The following is a 15,496-nucleotide window of genomic DNA, read 5'->3' as shown; positions in this document are numbered from 1 at the left end:
GGAGCTGTGGGGACAGGACAGGGCAGCAGAAGCCACCTGGGATGCTCCTGGGGCTGCGGGGTGCATGCTGATGATCAATGTCAGCGACCCTTTTTCAGGAGGGCCTCCGGGCAGAGCGGCACGTGTCCCACCTGCACTACACAGCCTGGCCCGACCACGGGATCCCAGAGTCCACGACGTCCATTATGACCTTCAGGGAGCTGGTCCGGGAGCGCATCCAGAGCACCAAGGACGCGGGGCCAACCCTCGTGCACTGCAGGCAAGGCGCAGCACTGCGGGGATAGCAGCGGGGGATGACTTGTGAGAGAGGGTGTGGGAGGCCAGGGACATCCTGGTGCACGAGGTGGGAGGGAAGGCAGCATCCAGGGCACGCACAGGCTGCAGAGAGTCTCCTTGCTTGGGCACTGGGGATGGCAGGGCTGCAGGACAGCCTGTCATCCCGTCTGGTTTGGAGAGGGACCCTTTATCAGGGAGTGTAACAGTAGGACAAGGGGTAATGGTTTTAAATTAAAAGATTTAGGTAGATTTAGATTAGACGTTAGAAAGAAATTCTTTACTATGAGGGCAGTGAGGCCCTGGCACAGGCTGCCCAGAGGAGCTGTGGGTGCCCCATCCCCATGGCAGTGCCCAAGGCCAGGCTGGATGGGATTTGGGCTGCCTGGGCTGGGGGCAGGTGTAATTAGATGAGCTTTAAGGTCCCTTCCAACCCAACCATTCCATGATTCTGTGATTCCCAGGGGATGCTCAGCACTCCCAGGGCAGTCTCAACGGCTCCCCAGGCCCTCAGTCATGCTGGTGCCCCCCCAGGGCGAGACATGCCTAGCATTGAGGGGAAGCTCATCAGCCATAGGATAAGGCAATGCTTAAGCCTTGCTGTCTGTGCTCCCAGTGCTGGGGTGGGCCGCAGTGGTACCTTCATCGCCTTGGACCGGCTGCTGCAGCAGATGAAGCAGGAGAAGTTGGTGGACACCTTTGGTGTGGTTTACACCTTGCGGATGAACCGCTACCAGATGATTCAGACGCTGGTAAGAGCTCTGCTCCCTCTTCCCCCAAACCCGTTGCTTTGTGGCATAAAAGCCATCAGGGCTGGCAGACAGATGTGCTGGTGGGCTGGTCCCATCACCCCAACTGGTCTCCAGCCTGTGGCTGTGTCATGGTGCTGCTCAAAGCAGTGATATCTCCCAGGGCCAGCTCAGCTGGAGTGAAAATTGCCCTTCCATGGGGCTCTCCAGCGGCTTCTTGGCTTGCCAGACACACAGCAGCAGCACACAGTCTGTGTCAACACCCAAGGGCACGTAGCAACAGGATCAGGCCCTTTGCAGACACTTCTTGACCCACACCAGGCCATTGACCTGTGATGCCCCGCACCCCAGCTACTATTTCAAGACCTCAGGGCTGGGATAAGGTGTCAGTACTAACCTTCAAGACAGGGGAGGGGTACAGGGGCTCTGAGATTGAACTAACCGAGGGGTTTGGGGGCATGAACATAGGACATACCCTGCCCACTGGGTACCACACCCCCCTTCATGGTGTCTGCACGGTGCAGGATTGCCATACATTGCTGTCTGCTTTTGCCTTCCAGTCCCAGTATATTTTCCTGCACAGCTGTATCCTGGACAAGATCTTGGAGGAACCACTCCTGGGTTTATCAGGGACAGAGACGTAAGGGCCTGCTGCATTTCGCCTGCCGTTTCTCCCCCCCAACCCACAGCCCCTCCAGGCAGCAAGCTGGGATCCTGAGCTCAGTCTGGGCCTTGATCCCAGGACAGAAGGACAGGGAAGTCCCACCAGCCATCCCACCCGGTGTTTTGAGGGGAGTCAGCCTGGGGCTGGTTGCTCCCTGCAGCACAGGGAGCCCAGCCTAGAGCAGTGTGAGACACAGGGCACACTGCGAGGGTTTGGGGGACCGCATCCTCCTTCCCTTCAGTGTCAGTCTCAGGGGCTGTGCCAAAGAGCTGCAGAGCTCCCGGGGGTGGGAGCAGGTCAGGGCTTTGCCCCCCTACCCTGTTTCTGAGCCTACTTCTGGAGGTGACCTATTTATCTGTATGGCCAAATTCTCTCCTACCTCGTTCAAAAGAGGATGCTCTTGCCTATGCTGCGTGTTGGCAATGGGCTCTGGGCTGTGCTACAGCTGAGACCCGTCAGAAAGGGGCTGGAGAGCCACAAGAGGGGTGGAGGTCTGCCCACAGCCCTGCCCAGCTCCTGCAGACACAGCCTGGGTAATTCTGCGCTTGTTCAGCCTCCCCCTTACCACCAGTTTCTCTCCTCAGGTCCTGCCCCATCCCGCTGAAAAGCTTTGCACAGCACTACGCCCAGAATGCAGCCAAGTCTAACACGGGCTTCCTGAGGGAGTATGAGGTGAGCGCTGTCCTGGGGAAGGTGCGGGGAGCCCTGCCACAGCCACACACACTGTGGGGACTTGGGGAGCATAAGCAGCTTCTCAGACTGGGGGACACCCTAGAAGTGCCTCCTCGGTGGGTCCCGTACCCCAGTTTCCCTATGCCTGGCTCTCCTGGCAGAGTTCCCCTCTCCATGGCACTGCATCCCCAGCCCCCTCACATGTCCTGCACCGAGCAGGATCCATCCGTGACCCCTCCTTCCCAGACCCCATGCAGGGTAGGGATCTACGGGAACACCGCTCTCCTATAGAGAGATGCAGACAGTGTGGAGCAGACCTGGCAGCCCACCCCACTGAGCCTTGGCTGGGTGGTCCCGTAGTTTACCTGCCTCTGCATGGGCAGCTGTAAGCACCCTGCTGCTGAGGCTGGGTGTCCTCAGGAGTCCCCAGATCTTCCTGAGCCTCCTCTGCTCGCTGCTTCCACCACTCTCTTTCACTCAGACCCTCCTAGAGGTCGTCAAGGAGGAAGCCAGCTCTGCAACACCATCTTCAGGCAACCAGCAGACACGGCCCTCTGCCAGCATCCTGCCATGTAAGTGCTGTGACACCTCGCACCCTCTTGCCATGCCTCACAGTGCAAGAAAGCACTTTGACATGCTGGAGTGGGTCCACCAGAAGGCTACCAAGGTGGCTGGGGGCTGGAGCGTGTGTTGTATGGGACTGAGGTTGAGGCGAGGTTGTTGAGCCTCGAGGAGAGAAAGCAAAGGGGAGGTCACATTGCTGCCTTCAACTGCCTGCTGGGAGGGCACAGAGAAGATGCAGTCCTCCTGGGTGCACCATGGAAGGACAAGAGGCAACAGGGATGATTTGGAAGACGCAGGATATTCCAACTCAGTACAAGGGGAAAAAAATCCCATGAAGACGGCCAAAAACTGGAACAGGGGCCCAGAGTGTCCACAGCATCTCCATCCATAGAGATATGCAGATCTCCACTGGACAAGACACCGAGCAAGCTGCATGCACTGCATGCACCTCCTTGGAGAAGGGCGTTGGGATAGAAAAGGATCAGCATCTCCAGGAGAAGCTCTGAGGCTGTGTTTTGAGGACCAGCACCCGCAAGCTGGACAAGAGCACCACAGAGGGGGGATCTTTGCAGAGAGGTGGTGAATGGGGGGCTGGAGTTGTGCGGCTGCTTGCAGGAGCTGTGCGAGCATGAGGCTGCGCTGGCTCCCTCCATCGCCCACATCTCTTGCAGATGATCGCTCCAGGGTGAAGTTCTCCCTGCTGGAACAGGGCCCTTTCTCAGGCCTCCTGCAGGCGTGGCGCATCCCGGTGAGTCGTGTCCACCCCGCAACAGGAGGTGCTCCCCTCTCTGCATCCAGCCCCTGCTCCCCACTGCCGTTTTGACCCTGTGTGCGGAGCTCTTATGGACCAGAGGGGTCTGTGGGGATGAAGGATGAGTCTTGCCTCCCTCCTGGGGCTCTGCCCAGTTTGGGCTGTCCCCGTTTCCCTCCCTCGGGGCTTCTTCCTCTCCCCTTTCCTCCTGACATGCTGAACTTCCCTTCTTTTCCTGGCCTCTCCCTCAGTTGCCCAGGCTGCCCGGGTTCCTGTACCACCTTCTCCAGCTGGAGAGTGATGTTCTCATTCCCCACCCAGGGCTGCAGCTCCAGCAGAGACTATCTGGCTGTGCAGGGGCCTGACAAGCTGACCATGGAGGACTTCTGGACCCTGGTGTGGGAACAGGACGTTCAGACCATCCTAACGCTTCTGCCGTGGCAGGAGAAGGGGGAGGTAAGACACTGTGCCCACCTGCTCCTTGGCAGAACAGGGATCTATTTAACAGAACTGGAAGCCGGAGGAGCTCCAAAACTTGGGCTGTCTTTTCTAAAGGGGCACTTCTTTTATCCTGAAGCCTACTGCAGAGCCAGCTTGGTTGATGCTCAACCTTTCCTCTTTCAAAATGCTTCCACAGCCTGTCACAGGAGGGAGGCTCTTTGCTGCCCAACATCAGATCCTTGGTCTCTTAAAGCTGCATCCCCAAGGCACCCATGGACAGCAGCTCCTGCCTCTGTCCAGCCAAGCTGGAGAGCATTTGCTGAGCTGAGTCTCACTGCCAAACACCGCTGTGCTAACGGGGAACCTGGCTGCAGTCCGCTGGTTTTTCCAAAACTCCTCTGGGTTTTAGCTGGGGGATGAACTGGCATGGAGGGATTTTTGGTGAGGTCTCGGTCCAGCTCCATCACAGCCCCTTGAGATGGTGAATGGTCTGCAGTACGGCCACCAACAACACGAAGCCAAACTTCTTGCACACAGGTCCCAGCTGACGCGTGCTGGCCCCTGGAAGGAGACTCTCTCTGCACAAAGATGCTGACCATCCAGTGTGGCACCGAGAAGCCTGTCTCGGGATGGAGGTGTACCCAGCTCAAAGTGAAACACGTATGTGTCCGTGGGGCTTCCCCACTGCCTGGGACATTTCTCACTGCTAGCCAACAGGTCTGGAGGGACAGGGGCTGAGAGATCTGCGGAGACTTCGCTGAGCTGCCAGAGCAGAGTGCCAGCTGCCCATGAATGTGGGAGGGAGTCTCGATTGCAGCCTGCAGGACATCTGCCAGGCAGACATAGGAGATGCACGGGAGAGGTCTTGGAGGCTTTCCCACCCCTTACCAAAAGGTCTTTCCGACCCTCTTGCAAACTCCCACAGATCTCAGTTTCCCTCACAAGCTGCAGGTCAAGGTGCCAGGGGAAGGAGAGCAATTCCCCTGGGCACTGTACCCACAGTGCAGGTGATGGGCAGTGCCCCAACAGGGACTCCTAGGACAGCATTACAGAAGCTCAAGAAAGCATCTGGCATCCTAAGGACTGAACATCTGGGGCTCCTCTGCATCCAAACTCTCCCATCCCTCCCCGACAGCCATGTCAGCTCTTTGTGTCTCCCCAGGAGAAGAAAGGAAAGGAGAGGCAGGTGCAACAGTTCCTGTACACGCTCTGGAGCAGCACAAAGCAGCCAGATGTCCAGGGCCTGGCGGAGCTCCTCGCTGCAGTCAGACGGTGCGCGCCCAGCCGCAAGAGAGCTGGTCCTCTCCTTCTGCACTGCAGGTACATGGAATTGTAGAACCAGGAAATGATTGGGTTGGAAGGGACCTTACAGATCAGTCCAACCCCCTGCCATGGGCAGGGACCCCTCCCACCAGCACAGGCTCCCCCAAGCCCCATCCAGCCTGGCCTTGGGCACTGCCAGGGACAGGGCACCCACAGCTCCTCTGGGCAGCCTGAGACAGGGTCTCACCGCCCTCATAAGACAGAATTTCTTCCTAATTCCTTTTTGACGTTCTTCCTAATGCCTAATCTAAATCTACCCTCTTTTTGTTTAAAGCCATTACCCCTTGTCCTATCGCTACGCTCTCTGATAGTCTCTCCCCATCGTTCTTTCATCCCATTCTCTCTCCATCCATGGGCAGCTCCTAGGAGCAGGTACCCACAGCACCTTGGCACAGCCACCAGCAAGTCTCTGCCCCCCACCAACAGCCTCAACGTTCTGGGGCATTTTGATAGTGTAGATCCATAAGAGCCAGGGAAGCTCACATGAAGATCCACATGGGATAAGGAAGGCAAACAGGGCTGGGCCAGGGACAAGCATGGACTGAGCAGGCACTCCTGGGTTGAGGTGCCCAGGCCACCCCCGGGCTGGCTGCTGGGACCTTGGGAGCAGCCCTGACCTCCTCTGCTTGTGGCCAGGGACAGCAGCAGATGACATGTTAGCAGGGCTGGCCCAGGTGAGGGATGCATAGCTCGGCAGGGCAGGGTGGGCTGTGCCTCCAGGCTCCTTCGGTGGCACCGTTGGGACCGCTGGTCAGTGCAGAGCTCCCTGTCACCCACACCAGTTCTCACAGACCCCCCCTGCCCCACCAGAGCCAGCTGCTGTGCATTTTCTCATGGGGCCTCTGACCTCTTGGCCTGGCGCCTGCAGTGATCCTCCCTTGTCCCTTGCAGCGGTGGCGTGAGCCAAATGGGGACGCTGATCTCCCTGGATTGCCTCTTGCACCAGATGAAAACGGAGAGGGTCGTGGATGTCTACGGGGTGACCCTCCAGCTGACGAGAAGCTGCTGCCTCATGACCCCCACGCTGGTAGGTGGGAAGGAGGGAGGGCGGCGGGCTGGGCAGAAGGGGACGTTGGTGCCAAGGTGCCCCCGGGGTCCCACATCCCTGCCTGGGCTACGCGGGGCTTTACTCCCTGCTTTGCCCACCCTGTGGCTCTGCCAGCCACCGAGGGCTAAGGGTGCTGCCTCTTCCCAGGGGAGGGCTTGCAATCTCTTCAGTTTTGGAGTTAGCATAGGTTAAATTGTATGTGAGCTCCTGATAAATGCAAACTGCTCTTCCTGTCCCGCCCTGGAAAACACGAAGCACTGGTTTGACCCTACGTGACGAACCTGCCCTCGGTCCCTGCACACGGCTGTCAGCACAGACACCTGCAATCTGCTTTTTTTCTGCCACATTCCCACTTTCCTGCCTGGAGGAGGTCGGTGGGACACCTTGCTGCATTTCCAGCTGCCCTGCAGCCACAAGAGCCACAGGGCTGGGGCAGTGTCTGATGGTGCTGCAGCCGTGCCGTGCCGTGCTGTGCTGTGCCATACCGTGCTTAGCCATGCCATGCCGTGCCATGCCAGCCCAGCCTCCCAGCCCCATGCGTGCCGTTCCTGATGGGTGCTGGCGGCACAGATGCCCTCTGGTAGCGCTTCCTTTTGCTGCAGCCGCTGTGTGTGCTGCTGCAGCATCCCTGGGAACCCTCCCCACGGGAGGCGGCAGAACTGGGGCAGATCTCTCCAGGGCTTCCCAGCTGCAGAGCCGCCTGCGACCAGCTAATCGCATTCTTAATTAATGTGAACCATGCGCATGGTGGGAGCCGGAGGAGGGCAAGGCCTCTGTTGCCCCAGCCTCAGAGCTCCTTTGTATTTCAGCCGTGCTCTTGCCAAGCGGAGACACAATGTGCCCATAAACGCACAGCAAGTGCCCATCAAACGCCACTGCCCCATGGCGTGGGGGCAGCAGAGGCAGCAGCTTCCCCACCTCGCTGCGGGCAGTGCTTGTTCCAATCCCAGCACACCCTGTTCTGGCCAGGAGGGGCTAGGCAGGGCTCTGGCCTCCAGCCCCGTGCCAGCCTCGTCCGTCACCACAGGGTCTGCCAGGACGCTGCCTTTCTCTCCAGCAGGGGTACACCGCTGTCACACCCAGGCATCGGCTGATGTGGTTGGGTTTAGAAGCCAAACGAGGGGGAAAATGAACCTTTGAGTGATTGCCCCATGGGTGCTGGAGCACCCTCAGCCCCAGCATGGTGCAGGTCTCTGGGGACGTGCCCCTGCCTTTCGCCAGGCAGCGAGTGTGCCTGGTCTGAAGGCAGCGCGGGGTTGTCACTCCGGATTTCACAATCGGGCCGGGCTCATTGAAAACATGCTCTGGTGACCTGGAATCACAGCCATTGTGTGATCTGTGGCTTTCCTGGTCGTGCAGTGGGACTAAACCCACCGCCGGCGGGGAGGGAGGCTCCTCGTGACTTGCAGCTCAGCCAGTGCATTAGCAAGCTGCTCGGGGGCCCCTCTGTCAGGTCCCTAATCCCCCTTTCTGGCTACCATGTGATTGCAGCCCACATTTGCTGGCTGGCCCTGCCCTTCAGCGTGAGCACTGAGCACAACCTGACTTACCTTTCCCGAAGCCCTGCCAGGGGTCAGTCCCCAGCCAGCCCTGCAATGCCCAGCACCTTCGCCCCAGGGCGCTTTGGAGCTTGGCATTTTGTTGGAGCAGTCTGGTGTTTGTACAGAGTATTTACCAAATCTGCAATGGAATAGAGCTCTCTGGGCCTACGTTAGGTGCTGACGGATCATTTTGCTGATCTTAAAAACAGAACAATAATGTAACTAGACTAAAATGACCCAGACTGGGCGCTTGCAGAGGTCTACCCTGGTCAGCCCTTCAGTCCATTTTGCTGGGACAACCACCGAGGGACAATCCTGCCCATAGGCCTTCCCTCCTCACCTCAGGTCACTGCCAGACCTTGTGCACACCAAGAAGGCAGAGCTCTCCCCATGTGCTACCCTGCAGCAGTGCTGGAGTTGCTCTGCAGCTGTGGTTTGGGTGCAAACCCTGCGGCACATCCAGAAGCCACAGATGTGCAGATTGAGGAGGTCAGGCGCCGTTGTTCCTCTCACACCTCAGTGCAATTTGCCTTCAGGTTTTATGAGTGGGGATGGTGAAGCAGAAGAAAACAAATATGGTGTAACTGCAGCTCCAGGCCTGATTCTTCCTTTCTGGGTAGCTCTGGTGACACAGGACAAATGCGGACCGTTTGGGACAGTGAATCCTGCTCTACCATCAGACACTGCTGGCTAATCTCCATCACAAAATAATTGTAGGGCCTTTAGAGGCAGATTGCAGAGCTAGTTCTGCAAATAGGAGGCCTCCATCAGAGACCTGACTCCAGAACCCCTTTCTCTTTCTCAGGACCAGTACATGTTCCTGTACACCTGCATGCGGGACATCATCGCTCAGAAGCAGCCCTGACACCACTTGGCACATCCCGGCACCATCCTGCCCTCCACCCCTGCAGGGTCCTGGCTGGAGCCAGGAGCTGGGGTGAGAGCACAGCGGGGGTCCTGCAGCGAGAGGGGACCCACCCCGGTGCCACCACCACCGCTGCGTCCTGCACGGTGTCCGCAGAGACATGAGGTCTCCTGAGCAGACTCGGGCAGCGTTGTCCTGCCCTGCTGCAGCCCCTCAGTGCAGACACAACCAGGGGCTGGGTGGGATGCTCCCTGGTTTGGCCGCTTTGCTGGGATTCCTGGTGCCTGGAAGGTTTGTTAACGCAACTGCACTCGGCACAAGAGGGGCTGCCCATGGGCACGGGGCGTGCTGAGGTCTCCAACACTGATGTGGGCAGTGGGAGCAGGCTCGTGGCGGCTGATCGATCAGCGTTAGGTACAAACAATAAAAAGCCCTAAGAAGGAGCGTGCTTGTAAGGGTGGGTTTGCTTTCCTGGGGTCCTGGTGAGGCCCAGACTTTCCCCTCCTGCAGCACAGCACCCATTCCCAAAAGGGCACCAGTGTCCCTGGCAAGGCAGGCCACAGGCAATGGACCAGGTGCCCTTGGCCAGTCCAGACATTGCTGCCCATGGCTCACAGCAGCTTCTGCTTGCTCTTCTCTGCTCCTGGTACTGAGGCAATGCCTCTTAACAAGAAGACCCAGTTTCTGATGAAAGCTGGACTTGAGATTATGAACCTGCTGGCTCCCAGGAGCTGAGGATGAGCTCAAAGCTGCTGGCAAGCAGCTGGCAGCCCAGTGGCTCGCTGCACAGCTTTGGCTGCTACTCCAGAAACTGACAAGCTGCTCCTGCGTGGGATCTGCCACATCCACCGGCTGCCACGCGGGGTCCTCCACAGGCTGCAGAGAGCCACAGTGTGGGCATCTGCTCCGACGTGATCTTCCATGGGCTGCGGAGGGACACCCTCCTTCACCAGTGTCCTCCCCATGGGGAGGAATCTGCTCCGGTGCCTGGGTCACATCCTCCTGCTCTGCCTTCACGGAGCTGGTGTCTGCAGGGCTGTTTCTCACTCCTCTCACCCAGCTGCTGTGCAGTGTTTTTTATCCTTTCTTAAATATGCTGTCGCAGAGGCACAGCCAGCACCACTTGATGGCTCGGCTTTGGTTAGTGCAGGGCCCTTTTGGAGTCAGCTTTTGGAGCCGGCTCTTACCGACCTGGGGCAGCTCCTGCAGCCTTCCCCACCCTCCTACCAAAATCTCACCATGTAAACCCAATACTTCCTCATTCCATGAGGAATTCCATGGATCCAGCTGCTGTTTGGAAATGTTTGCAGCTGCCAAGGTTAAGGAGGGGCAGGAACTCCCCGTCCTCTCCTGTTTTTCTGCAATCAGAGCTACCCTGCGGCTTGCAGAGTCATTCTGCCCGGGGCTTTGCTCAAAGCCATATTCCCCGTGGAGAGGGACTGGCTCTGGCTGTACCAGTTGTGGCACTGGAGAGGGCAGAGGCCTCATTATGGTGCTGCGTCCCCAGGGCCTGCTTTGGGCACTTGCCTTCTGCGGCGAGGAGCACAACGTCCCCGCAGGACAGCTCAGGAGTAAGGCAGGGTGAGCTCTGCTGGCACCTGCCCCACGCCACCTCCCACCCGGCAGGGCTCAGTGCAGCACAGCACCATCCGTCTGCCCTGCCGGGTGGGCTGTGGCACCAGGACCTTTCTACAGCCCCTTGGGAAATGCTGGTGGGTATCCTGTGTGCCCGTGCACAGAGGTGGCAGTCCCAGCCCCAGGGCACGGGGACACAGCGAGGCAGGGCTGATGCACCGACCCAGGGCCTGTCACATGTGGTTACAGGTGTGCTGGCTCCAAGATGCGAAGAAGCGAGTGAAAGCCACGTTGGGGGAGAGGTTGCTGCCTGCAGAGCTTCCAGAAATCCAGGAGCAAGCGATCCCACAGCCCTCGCATCTGGCTAGCACAATGCGGAGCTTGCCCTGAGCCAAGGCGAACCTGCAGACGGCTGCAGCCAACGCACGGGCTGTGAAGGGACCTCGTCACCGACGGGATGGGCACGTAGCAGGGAACCGTCCCGCAAGTTTCACCCGGTGGGTTCGGTCTGGTTGCAAATGTGGCACAGTCCGCTGCCCTGTGCCTCACGTCCTGTCTAGCAGGAGGCCGACCCGGTGGCGGTGATGAATTTACAACCTCCCACCCACTGCTGCAGCAGAGGCTGGAGCCACAGATGCTTGCAGAGGGTGTCGTGGGAGCTGCGGTTTGGATGAATAATTTTCCAGCCCTGCAGCTCAGAGCCACGAAACCCAGAGGGGGAGAGAGAGACAACAAGACAGTAAAACAAAACAAGCCTCCAGCTCCGGCCGCCCAGCGCGTTCTGGACCGAGCCGTGTTGTTCTTCGTATCGAGCCTGCCCCAGCCTGGCAGTATCCAGCCACCACCCTGCTCCACCAACCCCTGTGCAGAGGCTGGGACCCTGCAGATGAGCAGGGCCGGGGCTGTTTGGGCCCCCTCCCTGCTCCCTGGACCAAGCGAGGAAAGCAGGGCCACTCGCCCCATGCATCTCCTGGGGACCCGCAGCCATGGGAGCTGGGGTCCCGCAGATCTTTGGTCCCATTTCTCCGTTCACTGATGCTGCTGCTCTGCCCTAGGCTCTCCCCTGTTCCCCGCTCCCTCCACAGAGCACAGAGAGACCCGAGGCATCTTCCCTCAGCGCACCAACAGCTCCGACCCCAGGGAGCCCAGGGAGCCCTTCCCAAGCTGAGCACCTCCATGAAATGAAGGACCTGGCACCAGGCTGTGGCTGCCCCATCTACCCGTGCCATGGGGATGCCCGCTGCTCGTTCCCTTTCTACCTGAGCCACACCAGCATCAGCGAGCCCCAGGGTTGCAGCTCATCCCTCCCCAGGATCTCCAGCATCCTCTCCCATCAGCAGCTGCCATCACTCACAGCCAGGCGAGCAGAAGTGAAAAGCAGCCAGCACCCTTGTGCTCTGCAGCAGGGACAGTTTTCCCCAGAGATCAACAGCTAAACTGGGATTCTGCTAGGGTGAATCCCGAACCCCCTAAAATAACAGGGAATGAACTTCATTAGCCTGGAAACTTCGACAACTCTAACAAGCCTTGGCAGCCACAGTGCACAGCCCAGAGCTTGTCTGGCGGGGCCACAGAGAGGATTCTGCCAGCAGTGCTGCCAGGACACCCAGCTCCCCTCGGGTCCAAGGCTTAGATTGGAGCCAGACCTCCTCAGGTTGGTGCAGGAGTGAATAACGTGGCCCTTGCAGACCTGCCGAGCACAGGCAATAATTGTGCTTGCAGTAACTCACACTGGCTGGACCTCATTACACGCTGAGGCTATGCTCTAAATTTTTCCAAGATTTTTTTTTTTTCCCTGCTCTTAAGCAAGCTGTAGGAAGACTTGTTAGCCATGCACAGTGGAGGCAACAGGAGAAATACCAGCCGGGATGTCACCTGCCACCCAGAGGTACCACACCTAAGGTCACGCTTGGCCACAAATGCTGGTGTTTGGTCCCGGAGTCTCAGCTCTGGAAGCAGGTGTCCGGGAGCAGGGGTGCAGCGAGCGTTTAGGGGAGCTGGGCTGGGCGAAGGGATGCTCAGAAGCAGCTCGGCTAGCAGGTAGTGCTGCCCTGCTTGCTGCAGAGCAGAGCTCATCTCCGCTCCCCAGACCGCAGCCTGCCACTAGAGGACAACACACAAACACGTGTGAGCCTTGCAGGAAAACTTCCACTCACACGAACAGGGAGAAGCTGGGTCTGGAGCTCCCAGTGCCTTCAACCAGGGCACGGTACAGCCTGCATTACTCACAGCGAACTTCAGATTCAGTGAGAACTGGCTGAAAAGCAACACTTCCACCCCGGAGGGACCTATTGGGAATTCCAAGTTTGCCATGGAAACATGGAAGCTCTCCGGTCCAAACAACTCCACGTCCAGACTCTTCATTTTGCCAGGAACCAGGCGACACGCTGGAATAAATGAACACTTCAAATATTAATGTCTATTAGCGGGTCTCAAAGAAATGAGACAAGGAAATGAAGCACCACAACTGAGCTGGAATAGAAAGCAAACAGAAAAGTTGGAGCAAAGTGTGACATGCAGGGCAAAGCCCTCCAAATTCAGGCTGTGTTGCTCCAAAAACAATGTGAAAAATTTCATTGCAGTCAATGCCTTCCTGAGGAAATGGCTCTGTTTCAGCAGAATGGCACTTTTCAATAGGAATCTCTTCAATGTGATTTTTTAAGAGCTCTATTAATAGTGCGCTCAGCCAGAGCCCTGCATCCCCAAGGAGAATTCACTGACCGAGAAATTGTCAGGGGCTCGCGGTGCAGACCGGGTCTGGCTGCTTAGGCTACCCAAGAAAAAGAGATGGGGAAATCGTAGATAAAAGCTGCAATTGCAGCCAGGAGCAGAGTGATAGGCCTGATGCTTTCTCCAGATTTACACCAAATTCCTGGCTGCTGTCAGAGCAAATCCATCCATTTCAGGCCGTGCTAAAGCCCCGCATCAGGGCTGGAGGAAGGGTTGTCAGCGGACCCAGGGAGGAACCTCTCTCTTAGGGCTTCCCATCCACCCACTGGGACCCCTCCATCCAGCTGGCAGTGTTTTAAATTTGGAGCTGTCAAAATACATCGACGATGTTTAATTAATGACATCTCCAGAACTGCCTGCCATGGAAGTGGCTTAATTCTAATTAAATCAGTTCCTGCTCCTGTACGAAAATACTCACTTCTCTGCACTCCATGACAAAGTTTCCACTGACTTCAGCACTGGTAGGTTTTCAGCCCGGAGACTGCAGGATCTGAATGGATTTCACAAATGAAATAGCTTCAGGTCCTGCATCACCCAGGGCAGGAGCCCTCGGCCAGGGTCTGTGCATCAGCCCCAAACCCTGAGCTCGATTTGGAGCAGACCTTTTCAGAAGAAATATCCACTTTGGTCACAAGTCTCACACAGGAGTGAGCACACCCCCAGGCCTGGGCTAGCTGGAGCTTTTTAAGCCTCCCATTTTGCAGACCTGACCCCATATAACTCTCATCTCATTTGTCCTGAGAAAATCACTTTTGTCTGAATAAAAAGTGCATTCACAGGAAGCAGGGCTGTGAAAAACACCTCCCAGTACGTGCTTCAGCCATGTGGCATCTTACCGTGGCACGGCCACAGTGGGTGCACTTTGCAGCCACCCACACCTGGGTCCCTCTTTCTCTGCCTGTGCCCCATGCCCATCTTCCAGGCATGGCTCGAGGAGAGGCAGAAGGAGGAATTCACCGGCACGGAGGGAGCCCAGGTGCACAACCGGTGGCCCTGCAGGCATTGCATGGCCCTGTGGGGAGCTGCAGGACACCCTGGGACCCTGGCTGCAAGCCCCCACTCCACGGACTATTGCTGTTTTCACCCCTGACCACTTTACCTAAGGCTAGAAAGAGCTCTTGGGGTGAACATGTTGCTGCCACTAACACAGCTCATACCCCAGCTGGATCCGGGCGATGCTGGACCCAGCCATGGACCAGCATCAGCACCGCATCCCATTTACCTGGAGAGTGCCCTGCAGAGGCCCCTGTCGAGCTCAGCACCCTGACACTGCTGCTCCATCCCTTGCATCTCCCACCCATCCCCTGCCCAGGGATGGAGACAGTGAGAGGGGAGCGAGGTCGGACGGACGGACGGACAGACAGCCCTGCAGCCTTGGGCACGGCAGCTCCCAGCAAACAGCTCCCTGGCAGCTCCTGCGCCCTTCTCCCAGCTGCACCCTGACTTTCCTGTTGCAGCTGGGTTTAGCAGCCAGCGCAGACACAGAGTCCTTTATCTGGGGTTATATTTCAGCGTCCCAAAGTCTGGAGCCCTTGAAGTGCTGGTTGGGTACTCCTATTTATGCTCCTCTGCCCTGCCGGAGCCAGCTTTGCCTTCCCCTGCCCTGCTATCTCACAAAAACATTGTTACAAAACAAGCACAGGTCCCGGAGCTATGAACAGGTCTTTATTTGTTGAGGTTTCTTTTTCTTTTTTTTTTCTTCTTTTTTTTTTTTTTTCTCCTTTCTTCCCTTTGAATGAAATTCCTGCCAGCTCTAAGAGAGAGAGAGAGGGAAAGAGTAGAAAGTTTAACTCCTCCCATTGGAGTGTCTCACGCCCCTGCCCAGCCCTTGAAACCCAATAACCAAGATCATTCAACAATGCCTTCCCTTCCCTGGCTGCATCCTTACTCCTCTCCGAACCGCGGGAGGCACGGTGCCCGCTGCCAGTGAGGGACCTGGGAGCTCCCCTGGGTGCAGCCCAACCTGGGGACAGGGTGAGCCCGCGGCTCCTCGCACGCTCCCCACTGCTGCAGCCCGGTGAGGATGGAGCAGCTCTTCTGGGGCGTCCTCCTGGCCTCCTCTGCCCGCTTCCAAGCGGTGGCTGCGGAGCCAGGTGCGGCGCCCTCATGCCCAGCCCAGTGCCACTGCGAGGAGGATGGGGTCATGCTCTCGGTGGATTGCTCCGAGCTGGGGCTGCCGGAGGTGCCTGCCAGCCTCAGCCCCCTCACGGCGTACCTGTAAGTACAGCCCTTCGCTCTTCCTTTCGCCTCGGGTCTTTCTCCGGACCCCTTCGTCAGCTGCGGTTTTCCTCCGGCTCGGA

The 15,496-nt window shown here is 57.9% G+C and overlaps 2 protein-coding genes across 4 annotated transcripts in view; both read left to right on the top strand.

The window, feature by feature from the left end:
* LOC121059098 (receptor-type tyrosine-protein phosphatase V-like) overlaps positions 1 to 9,334 on the top strand; it is a 39,591-nt gene extending 30,257 nt beyond the window's left edge. For both annotated transcript variants that reach the window (XM_040535484.1, XM_040535485.1), the window contains exons 30-40: positions 99 to 259; positions 890 to 1,025; positions 1,583 to 1,662; positions 2,271 to 2,358; positions 2,840 to 2,930; positions 3,594 to 3,670; positions 3,995 to 4,129; positions 4,652 to 4,774; positions 5,277 to 5,434; positions 6,329 to 6,464; positions 8,832 to 9,334. In XM_040535484.1, the coding sequence (XP_040391418.1) occupies positions 99 to 259; positions 890 to 1,025; positions 1,583 to 1,662; positions 2,271 to 2,358; positions 2,840 to 2,930; positions 3,594 to 3,670; positions 3,995 to 4,129; positions 4,652 to 4,774; positions 5,277 to 5,434; positions 6,329 to 6,464; positions 8,832 to 8,891 (1,245 nt within the window). In that variant the 3' untranslated portion in view covers positions 8,892 to 9,334. The remainder of the gene's footprint in view (positions 1 to 98; positions 260 to 889; positions 1,026 to 1,582; positions 1,663 to 2,270; positions 2,359 to 2,839; positions 2,931 to 3,593; positions 3,671 to 3,994; positions 4,130 to 4,651; positions 4,775 to 5,276; positions 5,435 to 6,328; positions 6,465 to 8,831) is intronic.
* Positions 9,335 to 14,732: 5,398 nt separating this feature from the next.
* LGR6 (leucine rich repeat containing G protein-coupled receptor 6) overlaps positions 14,733 to 15,496 on the top strand; it is a 137,606-nt gene continuing 136,842 nt past the window's right edge. The window contains exon 1 of one of the 2 annotated variants that reach the window (XM_040535507.1): positions 14,733 to 15,413. In XM_040535507.1, coding sequence (XP_040391441.1) covers positions 15,220 to 15,413 — 194 coding nt within the window. In that variant the 5' untranslated portion in view covers positions 14,733 to 15,219. The remainder of the gene's footprint in view (positions 15,414 to 15,496) is intronic. The other variant, XM_040535506.1, reaches the window with a different exon arrangement.

The sequence above is a fragment of the Cygnus olor genome, chromosome 24, assembly GCF_009769625.2.
Source record: "Cygnus olor isolate bCygOlo1 chromosome 24, bCygOlo1.pri.v2, whole genome shotgun sequence".
Lineage (NCBI taxonomy): Eukaryota > Metazoa > Chordata > Aves > Anseriformes > Anatidae > Cygnus > Cygnus olor.
Note: the sequence above shows the minus strand (reverse complement) of the source record. Positions and strands in the feature narration are given on the sequence as shown.